Source organism: Phalaenopsis equestris, unplaced genomic scaffold (assembly GCF_001263595.1).
Source record: "Phalaenopsis equestris unplaced genomic scaffold, ASM126359v1 Scaffold000188, whole genome shotgun sequence".
In the NCBI taxonomy this organism is placed as follows: domain Eukaryota; kingdom Viridiplantae; phylum Streptophyta; class Magnoliopsida; order Asparagales; family Orchidaceae; genus Phalaenopsis; species Phalaenopsis equestris.
The window spans coordinates 1,051,205-1,064,081 of record NW_018164630.1 but is presented as its reverse complement, the minus strand read 5'-3'; the positions used below and the strand labels follow the sequence as shown (position 1 = coordinate 1,064,081).

Below are 12,877 nucleotides of genomic sequence, written 5' to 3'. Positions count from 1 at the left end.
CGACAATCTCTTCTTCTCATAAGAAAATTATTAATTTGTGTTTTATTAAATCTATTCTTATAAGTAATAATATATTCATCTCTTTTCTTGAATAAAGTATTAACAATAATAATATCATACGCTAAAACAAAATCTAATATGGTTCTATCTTCTTCATTAATCAGTCCAAAACCGTAACCACTATGAATATTTATAAAATCTTCTACCACTCTAATAACATGTCCATTTAAATCTCCGTCAATCAAAATTCTTTCTTCAAGAAGTATCATTTGTATTAATTCTTTTCGGTGATTCAATAATTTTTCTTTAGAACCTCTGTCTAAACCTATTTGAGGAGCATAAACACTTACAACATTAAAAATCTTAGTATTAACAATAATTTTGTGGGCTATAATTTGTTTTCTAATTCTATGAACTTTTACAATATTATCTTTCAAACTCTTATTTATAATTACAGTTACACAATTTCTAGTGAGACTCCTGCCTGAATACCAAAGTTTAAAACCTAAACTATCTATTTTCTTAGCCTTTTCTCCAACCCATTTATTTTCTTGAATAATAAGATATTGATCTTCCTATGAATCATAATATCAACTAATAATATCAACTAATTTATCAACTAATTTCATTAATTTATCTGTAAGTATACATATATTCCAAGATCCTATCATAATATTAATTTCATGGACTAACTTCTTTACCCGCATCCGTACATAATGTGGGAACCCTTGCTTTTTGACACTACACCTGGGCGTCGGTGTAGTGACCTTTGCACACTTTACACTATATTCAACTCATACAACACGTCGCTTCCAAGGGACGCCCTAACTTTTATAGAAGGATTTAAAGAATTCATGCTATGATTTTTCGATAAATTTTACATTAACAACACGTCGCTTCCAAGGGACGCCCTAACTTTTACAGAAGGATTTAAAGAAGTCATGCTATGATTTGTTGTCGACTCCCTAATGCAACCCTCTATTTTTTACATCAAGGGCTTAAGACCCGACAATGACAGTGTTTATAAAATAACTAAGTAAATAAATAAAAAAGACCTCCAACTCGGATTCCTTCTATCGCGAAAGCCATGAGTCGCGGGAGCGAGAGTTTCGACACCGAGAAGCCATATTTGCAGGATTGCGTAACTTTTGTTGGATGGGAGACAGATGGGAGGCTCTCACATCATATCATCTTATCATTTTTGAATTTTGAGTTGTTGAGCCTAAACTTCAATGTTTAACATTTTCACTTGTTATCATGCATTTTCATACCAATAGTAGATTTTTTAATAAATTTGGTTGTTTTCATTGCATATTAACTCATTTTACATGAAGTTGTTTTTCATAATTTTCATCCATGTTTAAGTTATCGCACTTTTTATTTATATGGTATTTATAGCAATTTTTGCCTGTGTTAGGATATTTGTTCTTTTGTGTTGCTCAACTATTAATAACTATCCATAAGCTCTTATGTTCTTTTGCTATGCTTAAAATAGCTCACGATACACTGTGTTATGCGCTATGGCTTCATATGACTTTTATGCTGTGATTTGTTATTCATTACTGACAAATATGTTATTACCATTTTTTAAAATGGATAATAATCTGTCCTAGATAATTTTTTTATTATAATGAGGGAACATGGTCAGCTGTAGGCCATTGTTGAAATTTAGTCTGCTACTCAAGGGAGCATACCTTCTACGCTAGAGTTCATTGGTTTGATTCGTCACAGTGGTAGGCAAATCAAGGCAATTTATATAATCTATAATAGTAGAGTAGTGATATGGGAATAGTCATATGAGGTAATTGTCTTCATAGTAATGTAGAAGCTTTAGGGTTTACCCGTGTAGTTGTCAGATAAAGATCAATATAAGAAGTATGGATCAGTTCTAATTATAAATTTATTTGTTATTAATTAACTTGAATCTAAGGATCAGAGTTAAGAGAATCATGATTAGAAACCATAAATATTTAATTATCAATTTGATCGTTATGAAAATGCTCTTGTGAACAATCATGCATTGTTGATGTAATTTTCTAAAGAGAAAGATTAAACAAATTATTATTCATATGCTTAGGGTTATGGTTTGAGCCAATGCATTGTTATAATCCATGTTCTAATACCTACTAATCAGCCTAAGTTTTTCTTTTCAAAAAGGAAGCATTATCCTCATTGCTGTCAATGGGTTCTATTTTAAACTCTGTAACAGGTTTCAAATTATTCATAGGAAGTTGTGCTGATTCAGTTAGTCTTATAAACAATTTCTTAGGTTTATTATTAGATTCAAGAAATGATAGAATATTATTTAATTCAAGGGATATGCAAATCACCGCAGTTATCTTATGAGCATTGTTTAAATTTTGATGTGTGAAAGTTCATCCTTTTTTTTAATAAATATTTTCCCAAAAATCCGTAGTTCTATAGATACTGATAGCTTAGCAAGGACAATTTATTATAATATTCAATAACAAATTATTTTTTATGTGTGAAATTTTAAGTCCATAATGGAACTATCTTGTGTGTGAATGTGACAAATTCTCATATGAATTTAGCTTCATTTCATTCCATGAAACTTAGGTACTTTAATAGTTTGTAATGAATATCTAAAATTATTTTGCAAAAATCAGATAGCTTAAAGCTAGTAAATTTATTGTTGTCGTTTATTCTTATAATAAAATTCAAAATAAGCTTCTAGGCTATATAGTAAGTCAAATATGATGTAATTTTCAGATCTTCTAATGATAGGTTATGTATGCAATGAGGAATATAACATATCTTTCTGACATCATTGTTATGATGCTATTTATTGCAATTCATAACAGTAGTATGTATGATGTAGCTAAACAAACTTGACGATGGAGAAATGCATACAAAAAAAAATCTGCTCAATATAGTTTTACCATATTCATCCAATTTCAATTTAATAGTAAATCAACCAGGTCTTATTGAAATGCTAGGCTATATATGTAAGCTTGATAACTTGTAGATAATATGGAGTTTAAAGTGGAAGGACTTTATGACATGTGCTTAATCATTTCAACCAATAATATTGTAGTTTAGGAATCAAGCAATAACTTAAAATACTTAGAAACCTTGTGATGCAATTGAATCAAAACTTATCTTTCGTGTGATTGTTGTCCTTCAAATACAACAATGATTTTGTAGCAACATTTTTTGCAAACAATAAAACTCGCATTTATTATAATTGAGGGCAACATAATGGGAAGATTTTATTATATTTGTGGATGTTATCGAAAATAGCCAGATGGAATTGGATGTAGTCAGATGCATTAATCTTGCTGGGGATGCAAATGAGGATGTGAAATAGAGTTGTAAGACTACCTATTGCTTTTGTAGCCAGTTGAGTGGAGTTGTAGAGAATCTTAGCTAGCTACAGGTGGATTGACGGTTGCACTGCAAATTGACTGGCAATTGCTGTTTTCGATATTGATATTGATGCTAAAAGGACATCAATGATTTAAGATCTTAAAGATATTGAAGGCCAGCGGGCTTTTGTTTCTTGGTGATTGCATTATGATGATGAAAGCCCCTACATGGATTAAGTGCTTGCATGCTTGGAAATTGTAGTGTATTGAGTGCATGAATGACGATGGGACCTTGATGCCAATGAAATTACTGGGGAGATTAATGAATCAAGCTTCAGTGGAGCTTTTGAGGTTAAGCTGATGATAATTACTAAATAGACTAGTCAGAAGTTAGAGAGAGGAGATTGGGAGGGAAGGTTTGGAGATAATGGGGTCGCCCACAATAGGAAATAACATAGCTTATGGGATTTCATTGGAGAGAGAGGAAATAACAAGTGAGAGTAGGGTAAGTAGAAGCCGTGGGTGGATGTAAATGTTGGAGCTTACAAATATGACGGGAATTACAATGATCGGATCCAAAAATTGTTGTTTAGATGCGTAAATTCATAGGAGTTGTGGTGGGACTATGAGGTGTGATGCCAAGCATCAAATCAAGTGAATTTTGACTTAAGTGGCTTGTGCTATTCATGAAAATTGATGGAGAGGATTTGTGCTAGATAGGTTTAGACTGGAGAATTATAGGGTTCTGGTTACAATGAAGTACCGCGAGGTTTTCTCCAACATTGGTTATCATGGGCATGAGGCTTGGATATTAGAATTAGATAAAGTGGGTAATAATTGGGTTTGATTAGGTAGCTTATTTTGTGGAGAAAATTTAGGAAAATTAATTATAGAAACTAAATCTTTTTTTTTAGTTTGAATTTTTAATTTTTTTTCCATGAATTGTGTTTTTTATTTTTTTCCCTAATTTTCTCTTTTTAAAAATGGCGTATAGATATGGTAAAATAAAAATCCAATGATAGGTTTTGTTGTGGATTAAAAATCTAGAAAGGGTAGTGTGGTGATCATCAATCCAGGCTAAAAAAAATATGTTTTTTTCTTTTTTGTGGTGGATAATTGTAAGAAAGATTTAAAAAAATAAAATAAAACGTCGTTTTGTTGCAAATTTTGTTGAAAGATAAATAAAATTGTCTTTTTTGTTTAAGGTGACATGAAGGAAACTATCTTGAATTATAAGCATTTGAAGAATAAGCAAACCAATAGTGGTTTCATCATTTAATCAGTAATCTAAAAGTTAATATAAGCATTCCTATTTTAAATTAAAAAAATATAAGCATTCCTAATTTCGATGAAAAAACCCAAAGGAATGATGATAACATCCTTATCCATTTCTTAAAATAAGGACGTGATTACCTTTACATTGTTACATATAATGTAAAAAATAATAATAAAGCAAAATTGAGCCTGAAATGACGATGGGGTCTAAAAACCATTTAGAATTGCTTATATTCAGCTAATTTATACTGCAGCTTGACTCCTTGTGATTGGTGCATGAGAAACAAGACCAATCTGGGCTATATTAGTTAAATTATCAACCAATCCTTATTGTATATCAGTTCTTTTCTTGCGTGTATTGCAGTATTTGGATTAATGTGAAATGTGTTGGCATCTTTATTGAATTACACACATTCTTTTGAGATTTTATTTATGATTTTTCTTACTTTAAGCTAACACATTTTCCCAATTTTATTTATTAAAAAGTTGTCTTTTCTCACATTGTTTCTGAAAAGAAAAGATAATTTTAGTCTATTGATATTATATCAATTCACTAGTTCATGTAAATTCTGAGCAACATGCTTTGTCTTGGCATTCGTATTTGACTGCTTAAAATTTTCTGGCAGGTTGGGATGCTGAGTTCGCCACTACAGCATATCGGCAGCATGTTGAAGCCTTAGCTCAGCAACAGGTTTGCTTTGGCAAAATTTATTCTTCGACATTTTGCAGTTTAGTTTCACTGTTCTCCATATTTCAATTTGATCTGCATTCCATATCCTCCTCTTATTAAAAAAATAGAAGAGATGGGTCGTTTGACAGAGGGGTAAGGGAGAGGAGTTTAACCTGAAAATCAAATCATCAAAATGCAAAGAAATTTTAAGAATTTAGATCCATAATACAAATTTTCATGAAATTTACGGAATATTTGTTCTCATATATAGAAATACTTGGAAGGAATGCTGTTTATGCTTGTGGAAACCATTAAAATCGATCAAAATGATATAATCGGTGGATGGGTTTGAAAAATAGTGAAACAAGCTCTTGTCAATGATGCTTTTCATATTGGTTCATTGTTTAGTGCTTTGATACTTTCTGTGTTTATTCCGCAGTTATTGGAAGAAAAGGAATGTGAAGCTAAGGATGCCGATGATGAAGATGAAAGTTCTGAAGCTGTTGGGTGAGAACATATTTGATTTTCTTTTGCATATTTTCAATATATGATCTTGTTTTGGTACGAGGCTTTTGAGTCCATACATTTTGATTCATACATATATGATCGTTTAATCATCAAGTAGACAGGGATTTAGATGTCATGTGAAGTAGCTATGAACAACAAGTGAAGCTGAAACTACTGTGTTTACATAGTAAAAACTTAACCATTCACTTTAAATTTAGATCTTAAATAGATTAGCTGTGGACATAGTTTTGTTTACTAATCTAAGAATTATTTTTTCAAGGTCTGTTAATTTATAAATATGATGGACATGAATATCATCACCATCAGTATTTTATATAAGTTACTTACACATGTTTGATAATCATATCCTCTTTTATATAATTGATGCGCTATTGAATATATTCAACCATTAGTTTTAGTCCGTTTAAACACTTCCATAGGTAGGATTCATATGTTTGGATACCAAACTCAAATTTATTTGTTAAGGTCTGTTAGCATTTGGTTTTGATGAAATGAAAACTATAACCATCATAATTTTATTGAAGTTGTATTCTTTGATAACCATTTCCTCTCGTACGCATGGTATAATTGGAATTTATTGAAAATTTTCAACCATTAGCTTTTTATCTGCTAAATACTTTCATAGGTAGGATTCATGTATGGAACGTTAGCTTTGAACTGAGAGCAGTCAGTTATGGCACTATTATGTAACCATTATAGCATTGGAGTTGTACATTTTTATTTTCAGGAACGGGGCTTTGATTGAGCGGAAGGCTAAGACAAAGAAGAAGTTGAAGAAAACAAAGTTCAAGACTCTCAGAAAAGGTCATCTTGCTTCTGAAACAGAAGTTATTCTAGATCATCCATATGTAGACTCATTACCTAATGATGAGAGGAATCTTTCCTCAAATGCAAAGTCCTTTGCTTCTCTACCACAATCATCCATGGACAAAAAACGGAAAAAAGCTACAGATGAAAAGTTTTCACAGAAGGGCTCAAAAAAACTGAGGATTTCCGAAAGTAAGCTAGGAAGGGATTCCAGCTCTTTGGTTAAGCAACATCGGGACTCCAGAGAATTAAATTCTGAAGATGGAGTTAATGATATTGATCTTAAGCGTGTTAATAGAAGCAAGATGGGTGGCAAGGTCTCTATCACAGTAATGCCCCTTAAACGTGTTATGGTTGTGAAACCAGAAAAGTTGAAAAAGAAGGGACATGTTTGGTCTAAAGATTACTTTCCACCAACAGATTACTGGTTTGCTCAAGAGGATGCCATATTATGTGCACTTGTACATGAATATGGAACAAATTGGACTCTTGTGAGTGATGCACTTTACAGTATGCCCGGTGGTGGTTGCTATAGAGGATTCTTCCACCATCCTGTACATTGCTGTGAAAGGTTCAGAGAACTATTCGTTAAATATGTTCAGTCCACAGTAGACAGTTCAAATTCTGAAAAAAATTCTGCAACGGGATCTGGGAAATCCCTTCTCAAAGTTACAGAGGTAAGGAATGGTTTCTCTGTTAATAATAGCATTTTGACTAAGAGCTCCTTTTGCTTTACATGTGAATGGAGCAAAACGAATTTATGTATGGTTTTTCCTTACTTGCGGAGTGCAATGGTTAATAAAATATCGTGCTGACAGACTTAACTGCAGATCTTGCTCTTATGTGATTGTTGTCTTTTTATGATTTATTCGTGAGCCATCAATGCTTGAAGTTGAATCAGTACTTACTGCGAATTGTAAGCAACATTACAAACTTGGAAAATTAATTAAAGAAGTTTTTAAATTGTAATTAAATGGTGTCAGAATTGAGAGTATTTTTTTGATAAAGAATGACTACATTAGATCTAAATGAAACCCGTTAAAGAGACCTTTAGAAATCAAAAACATTGTGCGATTTTCTTGAAAACCTAACAAAATTTCCTTTTTCTAAGGGTATTCTAATGATGCCTTTACCAGGAATTAAGAACAGTAGATGTACCAATAACATATTCGAAGAAACAATGAGGGAGCTAGAATTGAAATGTAACAGAGTCATTGGACAGGATCATTTTTAACGAACAAATTCAATGATATAAATGAAAGTGTTTTATCATGCCATTTCCAAAATAAGAATTAGTCATGAATTTTGGAAGGATGGAAAAGAGCAGAAAATATTATGATGAAAACTGATGTTTGAAATGTATGGATGAATTAATTTTATTTTGATTTTTTTTCCTGGATTAACATTTTTAAGTTTTTGGTCATTTTTAGATTGGAAAGAACCTGTGTAGATATTGTAATAAGGTTCAATACAACAACCCTACCTGCAACATATGATGGGAGCTTCATCCTATGGGTTCACACTCTGGTATGGATTGAAAGAAAAGGTCTGCAGGAAATGAAAACCAGCTTAAAGAAAATTTTGGGGAAATCAAAAGCAGAATGCCACATATTTTGTGTAGAATTTTTGAAATATCACAATGAGAACAAATAGTATAACAGAAGGACGCTAATATGTTAACATGTATTTAAGCTGGGCTTTGCTCAAGTTTTTGTTTCTCGCTGTTGTAATAGGTGTATTTAAATAAAAGAAATTTCATCATTTGGTGTTTTCAAAATTTCTAGAAACACACTAATATGTTTCAAAAAAACAAAGGAATGAATAATTGACCAAAAATATTTCCTAACATAAGTAGCTGCTTTTGAAAGCATAAATGAAAAAAAGGAACAAAATCATAAATTAAACAAACCCTACACTAGATCTAGATCGTTGAGGATGCAAGTATTGAGGTATACATTAAGCTTGATGTTTCTTAAAAAAGATTCCTTTGCAGGAAATCTAGTTTTCGGTTTTTAGTGAATAATTTTCCCGTATTCGATTATAGTACTTTTTAATTAAATGATAGCAGACTTGTTGTAACAAAATTTATTAATTCCGCTCTTCATTAACTAAGCTTCAACATCAATTGAATAAAATCGATTTAGAAGGCTAGACCACCACCACATTTAGGCACTTTAGTTTGTTTAACAAAAGCTAGATTGAACATTGTCTTAAATTTCAGGACAAGTTGTTCTTTTCTTCCCTGTAGAGATATTTTTTAAAGAAAATTACTCAATGGACCAAGCTCTTTATATACAATGTAGCTTACTTTTACTCTTCTCATGTCAGAGTTTGGAATAGTAAGGTGGCACAGGTTTTTCTCATTTAACATACTATTTTCTAATCGTACAATCATTTTAGTGTTTTTTATATCAAATGCAATCAAATTCAAGTGATTTTCATAATAAACAAACTTTGATAATTTTTAGACAGACTTGATGTTGTTTTTATGAAAAAGAAGCAAAAAATAGTACTTGGTAAACTTTTTTTTTATAAATCATTACCTATACACCATATCTATTGGCATTTTTTTTACCTTTTCCAAATACTTCCCTTCGAAAGTATTTCTTTTTTTTTTTTTTGTTGGAAAATTGCAGTATATTTATTTCACTTTGATCAAGGGGCCACACCCTCGTTTTCAACATCAGCATCATCACTGTATCGGCTCTAAAATAGTGTTTTAATTGACTTGATGCTGTAAATGGGTTTCAACTTTTATTACTGGAATAACGGTCAAAATTCTGCCAATTCTGTGCCATTTCTGTGTAAATTATGCCAATCATGTTCAAGTATATGCCACATTAGCTTGAAAATATTTTTCTTCCTCTTGCTTTTTTATTTAACCGAGCAGTAGCGTTTGCAATATTGCTTCTCATTTCTGCAATTCTACCCTGGATTGAACGAAGGGGCATCAGAGACAATCTGATGAAGATTGTCCTATCATAGTAATGATCCTGGTTCCTACGTTGAAGTTTATTATTTCCATCTTTTATATATATAATGTATGTATGTCTGTGTGTGTGTGTGTGTGTGTGTAATAAGTATGTCTGTAAATCTATATGCATGCCTGGATGTATGTATGTATGTATGTATACATATATATATATATATCTACAACTATATATATATATATATGTTGATGTATCTCTCTCTCTCTCTCTCTCTCACTTTATATATATATATATATATATTATTTTCGTGGAATATGCAGTACCGATAACTAGATTTCTTCAAGAATAGTCAGCTGATACAATATCACGAGTCAAGCAATACTTTTTAAAGTTTTGAGCAACACCTAATTTTTAATTCAGTAAAAAAATATTGCCTATTAACATGCAAAAGATATAAGCTACTTCACCAAAACAATTATGAGTTAGAACCAAATAGAATTTGATCGACAATCAATATTTTGACCAAATCACAATGAAGCAAAGGTGAAAGTGAACCAAACTAATTTGGTTTGGTTTTAATTTTTTTTTTTTTTTGGTTGTAAACTAAAAGATTATGTCTTGAATTGCCTTATGTTGAATTAAATTTATTGTAGAAAATAAGAAATATAAATATCTCTCAAAAATCTCATTCACGTGAAGGTATATATACGAATCCCAGAGGCATTACAAAATAGGAATAAATACACAATGAGGAGGAAAAATAATTAGGGGATGGTGATCCTATAAGAAAACACATGCATTGCAATCCAAGGGTCGTATAGAGACAAATCTAATGGTGTAGAGCCTTGATTCATGTTTGACATTGGGCTTATTGGTTGAACCAATCAGTTCAATGGTGGGGAACTAGTCCAACAGGGAGGGTGGACGAGTGGACGACCGGTCAGATATTGGGCTGGATCTAACGCCGCCACCCTACCTCACCCCCTCTCCCCTCCCTCTACCTCTTATAAATATGTTGCTTGTTGAGTTAGGGTTTAGTCTTGATTTTCTGATTTCATATTTTTGGTTCCAGGTGTTTTCCCTTGTTAGGGTTGTATCCAAGGACAGGTGGTGGTTTGATTGTATCCTGCTCCGAGGTGGCGACGACTTCTGCCTAATTCCCCCACACAATCCTGCTACAGTCGACGCCCGCCCATCCTTCTTCCAATTGTCGACCTTCTGCCATCCTTTTTTCTTTTTGTTCTCAGCCCTACATCTAGCTACCGACACCCATACCATCTACTTGCATCCTTATCTCCCTCTGCCAAAGAACCGGCTCCCTTTTTCCATCTGCCTTCATCCACTAGCCGCCCAAGTCCCTCTTCTTCTTGTGTACAGCCGCCAACCACCCAGCTTTGGCCCTAGTCGGATACTTATGTTTTGTTGTATTTTTATTTCCGTTTGAGTGTTGATTGTAATCCTAGTTGTTTGTTGCTTAATAATGTTTTCTTCCATTGTTGTGATTTGTGGTAATTCTGGTATCAATGTGTCCGAAATTCATTGCTATTTATGGTTCATATGTAAACAGATTCAACGGGACAAAGCCTTTATCTACATGTCTTCAGTTTTTGATATGATTAGAGTAGAAGTTTAGCACTTTCCATCAAACTAGATGATAGAGATCTACTATTCCAAATTTGCTTATGATATTTTTAAATGTTGGGTTGCAGAGTCCTTTAGTGAATTTGTCAGTCAATTAATTTTCTTGTGGACTCATATGGAGTACAAATTAGGCCACTTTCTAACTTATCTTTTATGAAGTGTTTGTCAATCACAACTTGTTTGGTACGATCTTGTTATACATGATTGTGTGCAATATTGATTGCCGATTTATCACAGTAATATATTTTTATAGGCTCTTTTCATTTGATTTTTAAATCCTCTAATATAATGTTAACCCTTGGCTTCAACAGTTGATCTTGAAATCACAGTCTGTAATCACAATCTGTTTTTTACTTCTCCAACTTATGAGATTTCCTCCTACTAATGTACATTACGCTGAAATAGACTTTCTATCCAACGGTGATTTAACATAGTTTGCATCTATGCATTTATCAACTTATAGGGTATCTTGTTTTTTTTTTTTTATAAAATTCATTTTCTTTGGCTTCATTTGAGATATCTGAGGATTCTATAGGTGGTTGTGCATGAATTGATTAACTAGACTTAATGAGAATGTGATGTCGGGATAAGTGTAAGATAAGTGGATTGATTTTTTCACTAATCTTTGATATTGTATCATATCTATATGAGCTTATTTTTTAATCAATGTTTAATTTTTGTCCTGATTCAGTTGGAGTTTCATTCTACTTGCACTCTTTACTCTTAGTCTCTTTCAGCAGATTCATAACTTATTTTTGTTGGGAGAGAAATATACATTGTTTAGTTTAAGTCATTTTTATTCTCAAAAAGTATTTTGAGTTTTCGTAGCACCGTGATTTAAAATTCTTCAGCAAGCATTTTATGAATATTTTTTTTCTTGATTGTCATATTCTATAACAATCATATTATTAACATACATAATAAAAATAGAGATTTTACCATCAATAGAGTATTTCATGAAGAAATTATGATCTCCTTGACTCTGTATTTTGCTCTTTCCATAACTTTTACAAACCTATCAAAGCAAGCTCTTGGTGATTATTTTAGTACATATTGGGCACTTTTCAATCTGCAACCTGATTTTTTTTTTAAATAGCTAACAAATTATGGTGGTGGATCCATATCGACCTCTTCTTCGACATCAGAATGTAAGAATATTTTTTAGATCATATTATTGTATAGGCATCCTTTATTTATTGTTAGGGATATCATAATTTGAATAGCATTCATTTTTACAATAGAAGCAAAGTTTCTTGATAATCAATCTCATATGATTGAGTATATCATTTTTCCACTAATCTTGCTTTATACATTTCTAGGCTCTCATTTGTATTGTATGCCACCATAATCAATATCATACTTACTGGATTCTTTCCTTGCAGTAATTTGGTGATATTCTATGTATGTTTTTATCCTAAGGCATTCATATCTTCTCTTATGATTTTCTTTTAATTTTTATTTTTAAGTGTCTCCGTTAAAGTTTGTGAAATGGAAATATGATTGGGGTTTATGTTAGTTAAAAAAGCTTTATGAGATGAATATAATTTATGAAATGAGGTGTGCTAAGAGATGGGATATAAATGAGTGGTAGTGGAGGGTGTAGTGTTATTTGGTAACAATTTCGAGCCTTAGACTTGATGGAAATCTAGGTTGAGTTTGTTTCTTCTTGTATAGATTTGAAAGAGGTTATTTTATGGAAG

At 31.9% G+C, this 12,877-nt stretch overlaps 1 protein-coding gene across 3 annotated transcripts in view; it reads left to right on the top strand.

Moving 5' to 3' along the window:
- The window catches only part of LOC110022407 (protein PHOTOPERIOD-INDEPENDENT EARLY FLOWERING 1), a 95,350-nt gene that overhangs the window by 71,635 nt on the left and 10,838 nt on the right, over positions 1-12,877 (top strand). For all 3 annotated transcript variants that reach the window (XM_020721330.1, XM_020721329.1, XM_020721331.1), the window contains 3 exons: positions 5,228-5,292; positions 5,711-5,778; positions 6,527-7,283. In XM_020721330.1, coding sequence (XP_020576989.1) covers positions 5,228-5,292; positions 5,711-5,778; positions 6,527-7,283 — 890 coding nt within the window. The remainder of the gene's footprint in view (positions 1-5,227; positions 5,293-5,710; positions 5,779-6,526; positions 7,284-12,877) is intronic.